The sequence below is a fragment of the Taudactylus pleione genome, unplaced genomic scaffold (assembly GCF_031769625.1).
Source record: "Taudactylus pleione unplaced genomic scaffold, aTauple2 ptg000080l, whole genome shotgun sequence".
Lineage (NCBI taxonomy): Eukaryota > Metazoa > Chordata > Amphibia > Anura > Myobatrachidae > Taudactylus > Taudactylus pleione.
The window spans coordinates 9514480-9532550 of NW_028284482.1; the positions used below are offsets into that span (position 1 = coordinate 9514480).

The 18071-nt window shown below is 43.8% G+C and overlaps 1 protein-coding gene across 1 annotated transcript in view; it reads right to left on the minus strand.

The window, feature by feature from the left end:
* Nucleotides 1-13211: 13211 nt before the first annotated feature.
* Nucleotides 13212-18071, minus strand: part of LOC148532290 (cytochrome P450 2D17-like) — a 90570-nt gene continuing 85710 nt past the window's right edge. The window contains exons 8-9 of the mRNA XM_088468097.1: nucleotides 16297-16438; nucleotides 13212-13393 (exon numbers count right to left, since the gene is read on the minus strand). Of these exons, the coding sequence (XP_088324223.1) occupies nucleotides 13212-13393; nucleotides 16297-16438 (324 nt within the window). The remainder of the gene's footprint in view (nucleotides 13394-16296; nucleotides 16439-18071) is intronic.

The following is an 18071-nucleotide window of genomic DNA, read 5'->3' on the forward strand; positions in this document are numbered from 1 at the left end:
CTGAATAATATAACACAAGGAATCAGTGTGCGAGCTGAATAATATGGCACTAGGGATCAGCGTGTGAACTACATAATATAACACAAGGGATTAGCATGAGAGCTGAAATAATATAGCACAAGAAATCAGCATGAGAGCTGAAATAATATAGCACTATGGATCAGTGTGTGAGCTGAATAATATAACACAAGGGATTAGCATGAGAGCTGAATAATATAACACAAGGAATCAGTGTGCGAGCTGAATAATATGGCACTAGGGATCAGCGTGTGAACTACATAATATAACACAAGGGATTAGCATGAGAGCTGAAATAATATAGCACAAGAAATCAGCATGAGAGCTGAAATAATATAGCACTAGGGATCAGTGTGTGAGCTGAATAATATAACACAAGGGATCAGCATGAGAGATGAATAATATAACACAAGGGATCAGCATGAGAGATGAATAATATAACACAAGGGATCAGCATGAGAGCTGAAATAATTAGCACAAGGGATCAGCATGAGAGCTGAAACAATATAGCAAGGGGTCAGCATGTGAGCTGAATAATATAGCACTAGGGATCAGCGTGAGAGCTGAAATAATATAACACAAAGGATCAGTGTGAGAGCTGAATAATCTAACACAAGGGATCAGCGTGAGAGCTGAATAATATAGCACTTGGGATCAGTGTGGGAGCTGAAATATATAGCACAAGATATCAGCATGAGAGCTGAAATAATATAGCACTATGGATCAGCGTGAGAGCTGATATATATAACACAAGATATCAGCATGAGAGCGGAAATAATTAGCACTAGAAATCAGCGTTAGAGCTGAACACCAGAAATCAGCATGAGAGCTGGAAGACACGACACTAGAAATCAGCGTGAGAGCTGAATAACTAGGGATCAGGGTATGAGCTGAATAACTATATAACACAAGGGATCAGTGTGAGAGCTGAAATAATATAGCACTATGGATCAGTGTGTGAGCTGAATAATATAACACAAGGGATCAGCATGAGAGCTGAATAATATAACACAAGGAATCAGTGTGAGAGCTGAATAATATGGCACTAGGGATCAGCGTGTGAACTAAATAATATAACACAAGGGATTAGCATGAGAGCTGAAATAATATAGCACAAGAAATCAGCTTGAGAGCTAAAATAATAAAGCACTAGGTATCAGTGTGTGAGCTGAATAATATAACACAAGGGATCAGCATGAGAGCTGAATAATATAACACAAGGAATCAGTGTGAGAGCTGAATAATATGGCACTAGGGATCAGCGTGTGAACTAAATAATATAACACAAGGGATTAGCATGAGAGCTGAAATAATATAGCACAAGAAATCAGCTTGAGAGCTGAAATAATATAGCACTAGGTGTCAGTGTGTGAGCTGAATAATATAACACAAGGGATCAGCATGAGAGATGAATAATATAACACAAGGGATCAGCATGAGAGCTGAAATAATTAGCACAAGGGATCAGCGTGAGAGCTGAAACAATATAGCAAGGGGTCAGCGTGTGAGCTGTATAATATAGCACTAGGGATCAGCGTGAGAGCTGAAATAATATAACACAAAGGATCAGTGTGAGAGCTGAATAATCTAACACAAGGGATCAGCGTGAGAGCTGAATAATATAGCACTTGGGATCAGTGTGAGAGCTGAAATATATAACACAAGATATCAGCGTGAGAGCTGAAATAATATAGCACTAGGGATCAGCGTGAGAGCTGATATATATAACACAAGATATCAGCATGAGAGCTGAAATAATTAGCACTAGAAATCAGCGTGAGAGCTGAACACCAGAAATCAGCATGAGACCTGTCAAAACCGGATAATTGGCGAAGACAGAATCTGTTTGCAATCAGACGCACAATGCAATTCAGTGCTGTTTTCCCCGCATACATACATTTAAAAGCAATGGTCCCGTAACGCAAAAAGGATAATTTAAACGCAATGTTAGTTCTGTAACTATGGCTTAGTAAATGACAATTGGACTGCGTTTGGAACCGTTCTGATCTACCTTGTTTCCACAGCATTCCGGTGACATCCATATGAAGATCAGAACATGCGGCTATGAAATATGAATGTTAGAGAGAATATCTATTTGAAATGTTGTTTTCCATAGCAGCTTAGATTTGCATGTTGGGGGATACAAAAGGAGGTTGGAGACCTTTTGTATCCATTTGGAATTGTCCAATAAATGCCCTGTAACAGAATTCTAACCTTTACCAAAAGACAATAACATGGTGTAGGCCTATTTACATTTTTCTCCAAAGGACTGGTTATTCCAGTCTAAACAATAAAGCTAGCTAGCTGGGAGTAGAATCTAATTCAGGTAACCAAAAGGATACTCCCTTTCTGATGACCTCACAGGTAAAAGGGGGCGGGAACATAGCATGCACACACTAGGAGAAACAGACTGGGACACACTTGCAAATTTTAGAGGAAGAGAGAGGTACACTCCCTGACCAGACAACGGAAGAATATGGATCTCAGTTCCCCTGGGTTGTTGTAGCTAAGTATAAATTGTGCAATATTTAGCCTGTTTTGGGTGTCTGAGGCTTTTTGGTGTTAGTCTGTTATTAGCTTAGCATGGTGTGTGGTTTGTAGTTTTCTAAGGATATTCATGGGTCTGTGTTGGCATGCAGTGTATGACGTGTTGTCTGGTCTGTGCTTTTCATCTGCACTGTAGGGTACAGTGGTCTGTTGTCAGCATGCAGGAAAGGGATTGATTGTGGAATTGTTGTGATATTTGTGAATGATTGATGCTGGTTGATTGAGATCCTCTGATGTGTTCTGTGTTTGGGCCTTGCGATGTGTTCTGTGTTTGGGCCCTGCCATGTGTTCTGTGTTTGGGCCCTGCCATGTGTTCTGTGTTTGGGCCCTGCCATGTGTTCTGTGTTTGGGCCCTGCCATGTGTTCTGTGTTTGGGCCCTGCCGTGTGTTCTGTGTTTGGGCCCTGCCATGTGTTCTGTGTTTGGGCCCTGCCATGTGTTCTGTGTTTGGGCCCTGCCATGTGTTCTGTGTTTGGGCCCTGCCGTGTGCTTGAACGGTATCTCTGCTTGGGAGAGATGGGCTTTGTGTGTGCTGTATACTCATGAATGTGATCATAGGGTGGTGTCACGTGTTGTATCGTGGAGGTTGAATTGATGGCAGCTTTGAATGGTCGTGGGTGGTTGCCGTGTGGTGTTGTGTGAGTCAGATGGGTATGTTGTCTGTGGTTTGTTGGAGATGGCTTGCCTCCATGTGGGGTGAACAAGGGAAATTGTGATTCTGCCCAGTTGTGGTGTTGTGTGGGTCAGATAGGTATATTGTCTTTGTTGTGGTTGTGGTCATTGATGGATGATTTGCGGAGCTGCAGCTTGGTGCAGGATGGAGTTTGCCTAGGGATCATGAGGCTTGCAAACAAATGAAAAACATGTGCTTCGGCCCAACCCCCCCCTCACACACAAACAAACACACACACACTCCATCACCAGCCATCTTGAACATGTGCTCTCAGCAGACATTGATATATCTCTCATTGTATTTTAATATGTCTCTTTCTCTCTCTCTCTCTCTCTCTCTCATATTGCTCATTGTATTTTGATCTTTAATAACCGTTTCATGTATTTTAACTGTACCTTATGACCTAATGTTTGTACAATTTATTTGCGCTCATTATTAGATCATAGCGTTGTAACATCTGTACTTTTACCTGAATAATAATCTTTAGCGCTTCGGACCGCTATTCAACTGTCTTGGTATTTCATTAATGGTATAATCAAAATAGCGACATCTTGTGGTTTTAGAAGGTATAGGCAGGGTTTTGTCTTAGAGGTTTTTTAGGCAGGGTTTTGTCTTACAGGTTCTAGGCAGGTGAATCTTAGAGGTGTATAGGCAGGAATATATTAAAAGGTATTTACAAATTTAACAATGGGGGCTCGCATCGGTTTATCACACTATCTGATACACGATAACAATCGGTCAGTCCTCTCTCAGCAAAAGGGTGGAGGCGCCTTTTGAGAGACGCATTAGTCTCTCATTACCACAGTGTTGCTGAGAGCGTACTGCCGGTTATTGTGTAGAGGAAGCGCTGATCAGAATTCAGGAACAAGAGAGAAAAAAAAAAAGTTTCTTTTTCCTTTGTTGATAGAACCTTACGTTTAGAGGGGTGCCGCAGTATTGAGTATGCGGCTGAGATGCATTTTTGCGTACGCAGTTAAGAAGTCATTATATGCTTGTGTGGTAGTCGCATAATTGTGTATGCGGCCGGTCGCACAATAAGCGTATACGCACTTCCGGTTCTGCTGCCACATGTTTGAACAAAGCCATTAAGGTTTAAATTTTTTTTTCTATCTACCAATATCTGGTTAAACGTTTATTTTCTGCGCAGATAAATAGTGTGTAACAGTGAGTATGTGTTGGACAGTTAAGGGTATCATATGATCCTTAAGGGCTAGGTGCAAGGGTTAGCCTAGTCGCTCGGTAAGCAGCTTTACCGTTCTAAACACAGAGCAGGTGTATGGTTTGTTATTTTTGTTAGGGACCGGCTCTCAGTGTGACTGCAATGTTCAATAATATTTGAGCATTATAGTCGAGCCGCACTAGGTGTGATTGTGAGCTGAGAGAGAACAGGTGAGTGAAAGCATCTAGAAATAACTTTCATAGGTGAGCTGGCGCATCTAGAAATAACGTCCGTAGGTGAGCTAGGCGCATCTAGAAATAACGTCTGTAGGTGAGCGAGGCGCATCTAGAAATAACGTCCATAGGTAAGTGAAAGTATCTTGATTGTCTTTCACCGGCTTAAATCTTTATTGAAAAGCATAGGAGTTGTCTCAAAATGGGAGCCACGCAAACAGTAGAAATGTTAGGCAATGATGTGCTGCTAATGGAGGAATATGATGAGAAAGAGTGTTAGACCGTTTCCCAGACTTGTTAATTTTGATAAAAAATGTGTTAGACAATGTCCAGGATCACATCAGTATGGTGCGATCCCGAGAGAAAAAAAGATTAAGTATTTTGAATGTTTAGAAAAAATATGGCAGCATGAATGGGATGCGTGGCTTAACAATGTGCAAACGATGCAAACTAGCGTCGTGAGCACATTACCATAGAATAAAACCCGCAGCGCTGAATTGCAATGCGTGCGAGCTGTGAAATAGCGCGCACGTTCGGCACGGTAGCGTTGTGGAAGGTAGTACAGATGGTTCACGCGCACCACCACCGTCATATGCGGATGGGGGTGTAGGTACAGTCAATGTGAAAACCCATAAAAATGTAAGAGATCCAGAGTAAGGTAGCTTAACTATTGTTTATTTTCTCCCTCCCATACCCCAACTACCAGTGCCCTCTTGCTTCCATATAAGGGAGAGGTACACTGCACATAGACACGAAAGCCTCAGGGTCCCAGGGACTAACCCAGTATTGTTTGTCAAAGCTTTATAGAACTGTTATGTTTAAATGATATTAAATTGTTGTGCTTTATTTTTCACATACAGGACGCAAGGCTGCCAAAGACCAGTGGTGTTTTCCCCGCATACATCAGGGGACAAGGAAACAATAGAACCATAGACATTTATAACAGAATTTTGTTATTGCAGGAATTTTGTATCAATACAGTATCCTTAGAATTAGTGATGGAAGGAATACTCATTTCACAAGTAATATCTTTTACAACATGTGTAAGGTGATAGGTACTAGTTTCAAGATCATCCCAGACCACCTGTCTGTCTCCCGTTGAGATACTGTTTGCCAGGTAGCCTCATGTGAAAATATTATGAGGTTACTGTGCAGGTTCTCATGACAATGTGTAAGAACAACAGGAATTGAAGTGTTATTTACTAACAAGCCTGAAGCAAACTGTAATGATGTTAAACCTGGAGAAAAATTCATTTGATCTAATAATTTCTTGTGTTCAGATTGCCTGATTGATTGGGGGATAGAACCATATCCGATGTGTTAACGAAATTCTACATCCTCAAAGGGTGGCCGACTAAGATGCCAGAGTCCATTCCACCAAATACAGGGAGGATTAATCTACCGGGGGAGATGCAAGGCGGAGACGAGGCCGATAGCATGGACCTGTCAATCGCAAGCTTGTGCCGGGAAGATTAAAAGGTGACTGTGAGCTATCTGAGCTAAAGAAATTGCAGATCAGTGTTGCAGCAATGGACCAGTCCGCTGTGTTCATTTTTGTATTCTTTTTCAGAGTTTTCACCATCCTGGGTTGCTCGGGGATTCCTGGTTTCGGTGATAGGGGACTGATACAGACAATGGGAGCTGATGTCGGCATTGATGCAGAGGAGTTGAAAGGAGGAGTGCTATACCAAACCAGGGGAGTGCCGGTCCAATATGTAGTGTATAATAATGTAGCCTGAGTTTGAGTGGTCATGCATGGATATAATGTTTATGTTGTTTTAAGTCATCTTAGGTAATGCAGTCCCAACCCCTTCCAAGGCTCTCCTTATAGGATAGGTGCATCCCAACATCTTTCCCATGATCCCTTAAGGCTCCGCGGTGTGCGTATAAGGACAGTTTCATGTCCCTCCCAGAGACGCATTATCTGAATGGTTCAAATGACCACACTGTGTCATACCATAATAACATTGAACGGTATATTCTCATGCATGGCTAAACAGATTCAGAACAGGTTGTGATAGCGCCTGATTGGCTATCAAAGGGTGGACTGTCAAAACCGGATAATTGGCGAAGACAGAATCTGTTTGCAATCAGACGCACAATGCAATTCAGTGCTGTTCTCCCCGCATACATACATTTAAAAGCAATGGTCCCGTAACGCAAAAAGGATAATTTAAACGCAATGTTAGTTCTGTAACTATGGCTTAGTAAATGACAATTGGACTGTGTTTGGAACCGTTCTGATCTACCTTGTCTCCACAGCATTCCGGTGACATCAATATGAAGATCAGAACATGCGGCTATGAAATATGAATGTTAGAGAGAATATCTATTTGAAATGTTGTTTTCCATAGCAGCTTAGATTTGCATGTTGGGGGATACAAAAGGAGGTTGGAGACCTTTTGTATCCATTTGGAATTGTCCAATAAATGCCCTGTAACAGAATTCTAACCTTTACCAAAAGACAATAACATGGTGTAGGCCTATTTACATTTTTCTCCAAAGGACTGGTTATTCCAGTCTAAACAATAGAGCTAGCTAGCTGGGAGTAGAATCTAATTCAGGTAACCAAAAGGATACTCCCTTTCTGATGACCTCACAGGTAAAAGGTGGCGGGAATATAGCATGCACACACTTGGAGAAACAGACTGGGACACACTTGCAAATTTTAGAGGAAGAGAGAGGTACACTCCCTGACCAGACAACGGAAGAATATGGATCTCAGTTCCCCTGGGTTGTTGTAGCTAAGTATAAATTGTGCAATATTTAGCCTGTTTTGGGTGTCTGAGGCTTTTTGGTGTTAGTCTGTTATTAGCTTAGCATGGTGTGTGGTTTGTAGTTTTCTAAGGATATTCATGGGTCTGTGTTGGCATGCAGTGTATGATGTGTTGTCTGGTCTGTGCTTTTCATCTGCACTGTAGGGTACAGTGATCTGTTGTCAGCATGCAGGAAAGGGATTGATTGTGGAATTGTTGTGATATTTGTGAATGATTGATGCTGGTTGATTGAGATCCTCTGATGTGTTCTGTGTTTGGCCTTGCGATGTGTTCTGTGTTTGGGCCCTGCCATGTGTTCTGTGTTTGGGCCCTGCCATGTGTTCTGTGTTTGGGCCCTGCCATGTGTTCTGTGTTTGGGCCCTGCCATGTGTTCTGTGTTTGGGCCCTGCCGTGTGCTTGAACGGTATCTCTGCTTGGGAGAGATGGGCTTTGTGTGTGCTGTATACTCATGAATGTGATCATAGGGTGGTGTCACGTGTTGTATCGTGGAGGTTGAATTGATGGCAGCTTTGAATGGTCGTGGGTGGTTGCCGTGTGGTGTTGTGTGAGTCAGATGGGTATGTTGTCTGTGGTTTGTTGGAGATGGCTTGCCTCCATGTGGGGTGAACAAGGGAAATTGTGATTCTGCCCAGTTGTGGTGTTGTGTGGGTCAGATAGGTATATTGTCTTTGTTGTGGTTGTGGTCATTGATGGATGATTTGCGGAGCTGCAGCTTGGTGCAGGATGGAGTTTGCCTAGGAATCATGAGGCTTGCAAACAAAGGAAAAACATGTGCTTCGGCCCAACCCCCCCCCCCCCTCACACACAAACAAACACACACACACTCCATCACCAGCCATCTTGAACATGTGCTCTCATCAGACATTGATATATCTCTCATTGTATTTTAATATGTCTCTTTCTCTCTCTCTCTCATATTGCTCATTGTATTTTAATCTTTAATAACCGTTTCATGTATTTTAACTGTACCTTATGACCTAATGTTTGTACAATTTATTTGCGCTCATTATTAGATCATAGTGTTGTAACATCTGTACTTTTACCTGAATAATAATCTTTAGCGCTTCGGACCGCTATTCAACTGTCTTGGTATTTCATTAATGGTATAATCAAAATAGCGACATCTTGTGGTTTTAGAAGGTATAGGCAGGGTTTTGTCTTAGAGGTTTTTTAGGCAGGGTTTTGTCTTAGAGGTTCTAGGCAGGTGAAATTAGAGGTGTATAGGCAGGAATATATTAAAAGGTATTTACAAATTTAAGAGACCCGAACATCAGAAACCAGCATGAGAGCTGGAAAACACGATACTAGAAATCAACGTGAGAGCTGAATGAGGACACTGGAGATCCTAAGGTGGAGAAGCACCTGAGAATATCTCAGCATAGAGCCTTGAGCGATGTAATAGCCACAATCACTGGAGAGTGAATGAAGTTGAACAGGCCCCCTCCTGTTACCTGAAGTCTTGCTTTATACCCCTAAGTAGCCGTCCATTGGATGAGAGAGTCAGCTGAGAGTTGGCCAGGCTACCACTGGATGAGGGACTTGTCAGGTGATAGGGACCAACATGGCTGCGCCCATGACCGGACCACAGAGGCAGGCAGCACACATGGTAGTCCTAGAAGACCCTGAAGAGAATACTCAGCACGCCACCTGCAGCTGAACCCGGCATCTGACCATCAGGAAGATCAGGGGAAGCCGGCACAATGGTGAGTAGCGGCTGATCCCTGGCCGCATACTGACAGGTATAACATTAGATGGGATCGGTATGAAGTACCGGCTTCTTTTTGTCTGTTTAGCTCAAATACTTGACAAGAGAAGCCAGACAGGAGGAGATCCCAATGCCGGCTGGTAAGTACCCTAACCCTCCTCTCTTCCCCCATAACACTAACCCTCCCTTAGGGGTGCCTAACCCTAAAACTCCTGGGGTGGTGCCTAATCTTAACACCCGCCAGGGGTGCCTAAACCTGACTCCCCCCTTCCCACACCCTAAACCTAACCCTACTGGGAGAGGTGCCAAACCCTAACCTACCCCCGGAGGTGCCTAACCCTAATCTCCCCTCAAAACCTAACTACACTCCCTAAACCTAATGCGGCTAGTGCTAAGGATGCCCCGGACTTACCTCATTCGGGTAGGCATCGGGATTAAGATAGGCGTTGGTATTTCGACACCTATCTTAAGTTCCCCATCGGGCTTCTCCTGTCGGGATATAGACCGGCTGCATTTAGTTCGTTTATCTATAAACTGCATCCCCATTAGAGTACTGTAACATGTTAGAATGTTTTGACTGCATCTTATAACAATAAATCACCTCCATATATATAATAAAAATGTATGCAACACATAACTATGTGTAACCATGACACACAACATTGTATCACTGCACTGCATAACAATATATAAGTCTAATATGTAATAATGTCTGACACATAATACGGGATAACCATTAAACATAATATTTTACTGTAGTGCATAAAAAGTATATCTGCATTGCAAAATGGTAGCCGAGGGTTTCGTGTGCAGAGACCTACTCGTCGGATCCCAGTTGCTGGATAACATAGCTACGGTGAGTTCTGTGGGCATCTGAAATGGTTTTGGTGGACTAGAATCTGGAGATTCAAGCCCAGTCAATTGGTATAAGGCACTTTGCAATTTAAGTCACCCCCAAGAGTTATTCTCAGCACCCTGTGCATGGGACTATCAGGAGTAGTCACAGTAAGTCATTCTTGGCTTTCTGTGTAATAGCTCTACCGCATTGCTTTATCTTGTAATGGTTGGTGCAAACATGGAAATGTTAGTTCATTGGTGGAAAGGGAGACATCAAGAGCTCCTCAATAGAAGAAGAAAAAGAGTCATCAGGGAGAATAGACATCACGGAAAGAAGACCAGGGGACCCCATGGCAATGAGTAGATCCCTGTACTTGTTTAGCAGGAGAAGTCTTTGGATTCGAGCTTTTACTTTTCTTGCCAGGTGAAGCCAATGACAGTCAAACTGGTGAGAGACAACTGTGTGAAGGCCCACCAAAAGCCAAGCTGAGGGTCAGTTAGGATAGTTGATGACCCCTGTGGGGAAGGGCTGGCACAAGGTATCCCTCTCTGCCTGCTGAGGTTGGCAAGACAGGTAAGGCCTCAGTGGGTGACCTAACTCATTAACATAACGTACTTTTAGATATAATAATTTATGCCTCATTTATATAAATATATATTATTACAAGGCATTACATTAGATCACTAGGTACCCATTAAACATAATATCTTACTGCAGTGCAAAAAAGTATATTAGCAATGTAAAAAGGTGGCAAAGGAGTTAATGTGCTGGGACCTACTCTTCGGGTTCCTGTTACTGGAGAACATAGCTACAGTAAGTACTGTGGGTGTCTGATAGGCTTTGCTTGATAGTCAAGACTGGTGAGAGACACCTGGACGATGGCCCACCGAGAGTCAAGCTGAGGATCAGGGAGGAGCATCGCTGATCCCTGTGGGGAAGGTCCAGCATACGGCACCCCTCAGTGCCTGTCCAGGTTAGCCAGACAGGTAAGGCCTCAGTGGGGCAACTGTCTCCTTAACATAACATTGTTTTACATGGGATATCCTGGCTGTCGGGATGCCGCTGTTCAGAATACCGACAGCGGCACCCCGACAGCCTGAATACCGACACCCACAGGATGCTAGGGTAAAAACTTTTCTAACCCCTACCCTAACCCTCCCGATGCCTAAACCTATCCTCCCCCTTCCTGCACCCTAAACCTAAGACCCCCTCCCCAGTGCCTAAATCTAACCTCCCCCCTAGTGCCTATACCTAACCTCCCCCTCCCCAGTGGATAACCCTAACCCTCCCCCTAGTGCCTAACCCTAACCCCACTGTCTAACGCTACCCTCCCCCTAACACCCTGATACTTACCTTTGGGATGCTGATGGTCCGGATACTGGTACCAGAATCCCGACCTGTCGAGATTTCGGCTCCGGTATTAAGACCGTCAGCATCGCGCACGCCGGGATGCCTACTACATCATGTTTTAGATATAATGATTTATGCTTAATTTATACTGTTGTTTTAATAAGATGTATAACGTTAGATCACTGTAACATATTAGAATGCTTTGTCTGTATCTTATAATAATATATCATCTCCATATATATAAAAAATATTTATGCAACACATAACTATGTGTAACCATGACACACAACATTGTATTACTGCACTGCATAACAATATATAATTCTAATATGTAAAAATATTTGACTGACATAATACAGGGTACCCATTAAACATAATAGTTTACAGCAGTGTATAAAAAGTATATCTGCATTGCAAAATAGTTGCCGATGGCTGCGTGTGCAGAGACCTACTCGTCGGGTCCCACAGCTACGGTGAGTGCAGTGGTCATCAGGAATTGTTTTGGTGGACTTGAATCTGGAGATTAGGCAGGAATAACAGGTCTCTGGACTATCTAGTGCCAATGAGGCAGGACAGTTATTTGCTTTTATAACATACTGTAGATGCTCTTTATGAAATTTATTATATTATTAATAGTTATTTAAATAGCTCATACATAGTCTGCAGCGATTTACAGAGACTATTTGGTCATTCACATCAGTCCCTTCCCCAATGGAGCTTACAATCTATATTCCCTGTCACACGCACACACACACTAGGGTTCATTTTGGTTGGGAGCCAATTACCCTACCAGTATATTTTTGGAATGTGGGAGGAAACCAGAGGAAACCCACACAAGCACAGGGAGAATATACAAACCCCACACAGGTAGTGCCATGGTGGGAATCGAACTCATGATCTCAGTGCTATGAGGCAGTAATGCTAACCATTACACTGTATGTGCTGCCATTATGAATTTGATATGTTTTTATGAATATTCTATATGATATATTTACATTGGAGTTATGTTTTATATATTGATATGAAAACTGCGCAGTCTGTATTATCATCATTGATATGCATTAGATAGGGTAAAATACACAAATGTTATTGTGTTTTTATGATGGTTAAATAAATTTGGTGTATACCACATGTACAGTTGGATTTTTACGCCATATTGACCTAATCCGATCCACTTCTACCTTATCTTACTCTTCTTTTTCTCTCCTGCTTGGAATAGATATGCTCCTTTAACCTTTGTATTCTTGGTTTAAAACTTTGAATGCAACAAACGTCACTCACGTCTCAGGTGTTGTTACACAATAAACTGAAAAAAACACTTCCTATTGATTGTTGTCTTTTAATTATAGTTAAAGTAAAAACAAAAATGACTATTTATGGTTTTATCTTTCGTAAATTTGCTTGAATGTTGTAAAAAAAATAACATACTGTACATAATTATCCATCACTATGAACATAATTCCATTTTTTTTTAAATTATATTTATTGAAAGGTTCACTGAAAATAATAGAAGAGAGAGTTCAAAATACAAAACAATTATGAAATACAAAAGAATTCCATTGTTTGTTTCACTAGAGAACTAGAAATAAAAGAAAGATGCTGTAGAAACAGAATCATATACAACCCTGAACTACCATTAACAGAGTAACCAAATAGGCAGATTCAAATAACAGCGACCTCACCAAACATAATTCCCTATTGTTACCATGTTTATGCTTGTACTAAAGTTAGCATAACGTACTGCTTGCTTGATATTAGAAGTAGCCTAGTAGTTGAGTTAATAAACAATACAAATTCCATTCTCCAAGAATTGAGTTTTACAACAATGAAAACATTTCTAAAGTGTAAAGAAAGTGATATATATATATATATATATATATATAACAATGAGATCTCTCCTCTGTTTAGTAAATTATATTCTGGCTACAGCACACACATCATAAGGATATGGACTTAGTGTTAATGCATAGAAAGGGTCGTCCCGTGGGCGAGGTTGGTCGCTTGGTATCTCAAATGTAAATTGCTGCAGGAGAGTTGTGAAGAACAGAAAAAGTTCCATCCTAGCTAGTTGCTCTCCCAAACAAGCTCGCCGCCCTGCAAGAGAGCAAAACAGTCATTGCCATATTATTTACATTCATTGTAATAGAAAAGGTGTATATACAGTATATTGTAAACATAGTATGGAATTTTTTTTACACTGTAGCATTTCAACAGAGTCACAGCCGAGGCTTATGGGAAGACTGTTGTATTATACACTTGTATCCTAAATCTTCCAAACTACCTGCTATAAGCTAAATCAGTGGCGTATCTATAATGGGTGCAGTGTGTGCGGGGCACACGGGCCCCCGGGTCTAGGGGTGCCCCGCACCGCACACACTGGACCCAGATTTTTTTAAACTTACCTATCCGTGGTCCTGCGTCGGGTGTCAGCGCTGCTCAGAACACCTGAAAAATGGCCACCGCAGCCATTTTTCCGGTGTTCTGCGCATGCGCAGTAGACTCCGGGCACACTCTAGTGCCCGGAGTCTACTAATGCTCAGGTGGCTGGCCAGCCGCATCAGTCAGCTGCCAGCCACCGGAGAGAGAGGAGGGGGCCTCGCACGGGGAGTGCACACGGGCCCCCTCCACTGTTAAGACGCCCCTGAGCTAAATGGTTGTGGTATATAATACTATAAATCCAAAGCCTCTATATTTACACGGTGTAAACTTTAGTTGGTCCAGGACAAAGAACACATTGGGCCTCATACGGAGTAGATAGTTTTTTCCCTCTTTGGCAAAACCATGTTGCGATATGGGAGCGTACATTTAAAATGTGGTGGGAGGAAAATGTGTTAACACTCACCTCTATACTGCAGGGTAAAAATAAAGCTGCTCAGTAGTTCTGTGCTACATGTGAAAACAGACAATATTTTCCCTACATGCCAAAGCAACAGTTGCATTTGCAGCCTTGACGTTGCACTCATAGGTGTTGTTTTCGCAATCTCCCTGAAATGCTTTTACAAAAGTAGGCAAGCATGGTCTAGGTACATATTTGCTCTATACGTCTTGCGTAATATTTTTGTGGCATGACAAGTAGCATGACAAGTAGCATGACAAGTCGGGTCGCGGACAGTGGCGTAACTATAAATTTTGCTCCCCCATGCCAAAAAAGTTTCAGGCGCCTCTCCCCCCAAAGATCAAACACACCCAAAGACGACGTTTAAGGTATGTGGTTACATGATACAGCAACGTGCCTTACACATTACGACACCGTAAGTAATGCCACTTACAACACAGTGTGCCACACCGGAATGCCCCTTACAACACATTATGCCACACAGCAATGCCCCTTACACATGCCACACAATAATGCCACGTATAACACATAATGACATACAGTAAAGCCCGTATAACACATTTATGCCATGCTGTAATGCCCCTATTTCACATTATGCCACACTGTAATGCCACATACAACACATTATGCCACACAGTAATGCCCCTTACACATTATGCCACACAGTAATGCCCCTAATAGCACATTGTGCACACAGTAATGCCAAATACACATTATGCCAAACAGTAATGCCCATTACATCCCATCCTAACAGATCTACTTCACCAACCCTCCTCTCTGCTCCTGCCAGTCTGTCACCTCAGCTCAAGACAGGTTGCACAGTTTTTATGTCCGTGTAGAACCAGATTATTGGGAACATAGTTTATAACCTGTAAACTGTGTGTATCAAGTTAGTGCCCCCTGTAGTTGTGCCCCAAAAATGCAATGCCCCCTACACTAGTGCCCCTTATGCAATGAGCCCTGTAATAGTGCCCCTTATGCAATGTACCCTGTAGTAGTGCCCATTATGCAGGGCCCCCTGTAGGTGTGCCCATTAAAGTAGTGCCCCCTGTAGTTGTGCCCCATATGCAATGCCCCCTATACTAGTGCCCCTTATGCAATGCCCCCTATAATAGTGCCCCTTATGCAATGCCCCCTGTAGTAGTGCCCATTATGCAGGGCCCCCTGTAATTGTGCCCATTAAAGTAGTGCCCCCTGTAGTTGTGCCTATATGCAGTGCCCCTTGTAGTTATGCCCCTTCAAGTAGTGCCCCCTGTAGCTGTGCCACTTCTAGTAGTGCCCCCTGCAGTTGTGCCCATTTTAGTAGTGCCCCTGTAGTTGTGCCCAGTAGTGCCCCCTGTAGTTGCCCTCAGTAGTGAGCCCCCTGTAGTGAGCCCCCTGTAGTTGCCCCAGTAGTGAGCCTCCTGTGGTTGCCCCCAGTAGTGAGCCCCCTGTGGTTGCCCCCAGTAGTGAGCCCCCTGTGGTTGCCCCCAGTAGTGAGCCCCCTGTAGTCGCCCCCAGTAGTGAGCCCCCTGTAGTTGCACCTACTTGATCCCAATAGTGATCCCCCTGTAGTTGCCCCCAGTAGTGAGCCCCCAGTAGTTGCCCCAAGTAGTGAGCCCCCTGTAGTTGCCCCCAGTAGTTGCTCCCCCCCCCGTGTGCACACAAACACACACAAAAAAACCACTTACCTTTATCCCCGCTCCAGTGCTGCTGCCGTCCATACCCCGGCGTCTGCTCCTCGGCACTATGGGAGTGACGTCATGATGTCACTCCCATAGTGCTCTGCGGGACCCAGAAGATGGAGCTCACTCCTGAGCTCCGTCCCCGGCGTCTGCTCCTCGGCACCAAGGGAGTGACGTCATGACGTCACTCCCATAGTTCCCTGCGGGACCCGGAAGACAGAGAGAGCTCCATCCTCCGGCTCCCACCGGGGTTTGAATTGGAGCCGGGCGCCCGCTGGTATCACACTTAGTGGGTGCCCGGCAGATGGAGGGTGCAGGTGGTGCGACCGGTCCCTAGCCTTCAACATGTCTAATCCGCTAATGCCTCTTATGGTGCTGAGCAGTAGTTCATATCTCTCCTACTTGGAATAGCTTTTTCATACAAATTTGGACTTGACAGACCTCCTTGTGTTACGATGGGCTCCTCAATAAATTCTAAAAGTTTTGGTTTTGTTTACCTGCAGAAAATGGCATGAAGGCTTCTCGCTTTACAAACTTGCCATTTTCATCAAGGAAATGCTTCGGATAAAACTGCAGAGGTCTCTCCCAAACTTTCTTATCCTTCAGTACAGAGGACAGGTTAGTGATGACGGTGGTCCCCTTTGAAAATAATATACAAACATACAAATTATATAAAATAAATAATTATACAGAACACACTGCCACTATAAAACAAGTAAATACATTTTATTGTTTGCCTATTAAGAATGATATTACTTGTTCAGTGCTCATTGCCTGCTAAAGTCAATTTGCACACATTTTATTCTACCCATGTACCCATCGCAAGTTCAAATGACAATTTGTGTTTTCAATTAGTGAAAGAGGGATGGTTTATTGGATTATTTGTGTGTTGGTGGTTAATTGGGGAAGTGACTGGATAGATTATGGGACTGGGACTGGTGTTTTTGCAGGGCTGTATCTAGGGGTCCGAGCGCCCCTGGCAAAGCAAGAGACTGGCGCCCCCCCCCCCTCATATTTTCAGAATAATTATATGGTGCAGCCATACAGTCCCTGCTCTGGTTCACTTCCCTGTCTGTGTTACTCTGCTCCTCCCTCCTACCCACTGTCCCCATTTCTTCCCACCTGTGTGATTGTGCTTCCCCCTCCTCGTCTGTGTTATTGTGTCTCCCCCCTTCTTTCAATCTGTGTTATTGTGTCCCCCCCCTTCTTTCAATCTGTGTTACTGTGCTACCCCCTTTCTCATCAGTGTAATTGTGTCCCCCCTCCTCCCCATCTGTGTTATTGTGTCCCCCCTCCTGCCCATCTGTGTTATTGTTGTGTCCCCCCTCCTCCCCATCTGTGTTATTGTGTCCCCCCTCCTCCCCATCTGTGTTATTGTGTCCCCCCCTCCTCCCCATCTGTGTTGTTGTGCTCCCCCTCCTCCTCTGTGTTACTGTGCTACCCCCCTTTCTCATCTGTGTTATTGTGTCCCCATCCTCCCCATCTGTGTTATTGTGTCCCCCATCCTCCCCATCTGTGTTATTGTGTCCCCCATCCTCCCCATCTGTGTTATTGTGTCCCCCCTCCTGCCCATCTGTGTTATTGTGTCCCCCATCCTCCCCATCTGTGTTATTGTGTCCCCCCTCCTGCCCATCTGTGTTATTGTTGTGTCCCCCCTCCTCCCCATCTGTGTTATTGTGTCCCCCCTCCTCCCCATCTGTGTTATTGTGTCCCCCCCTCCTCCCCATCTGTGTTATTGTGTCCCCCCCTCCTCCCCATCTGTGTTGTTGTGCTCCCCCTCCTCCTCTGTGTTACTGTGCTACCCCCCTTTCTCATCTGTGTTATTGTGTCCCCATCCTCCCCATCTGTGTTATTGTGTCCCCCATCCTCCCCATCTGTGTTATTGTGTCCCCCATCCTCCCCATCTGTGTTATTGTGTCCCCCCTCCTGCCCATCTGTGTTATTGTGTCCCCCATCCTCCCCATCTGTGTTATTGTGTCCCCCCTCCTCCTCACCTGTGTTATTGTGTCCCCCCTCCTGCCCATCTGTGTTATTGTGTCCCCCCTCCTCCCCATGTGTGTTATTGTGTCCCCCCTCCTCCCCATCTGTGTTGTTGTGCTCCCCCTCCTCCTCTGTGTTATTGTGCTACCCCCCTTTCTCATCTGTGTTATTGTGTCCCCTCATACCTGGAGGTGTCAAAGATGACACAGAAAAAAGAAACAGATAAAATTAAGAAGATTAAGATTAAGAGGTGTCTATCTGGGCAATATTAGGAACTATGTGGTAATAGAAA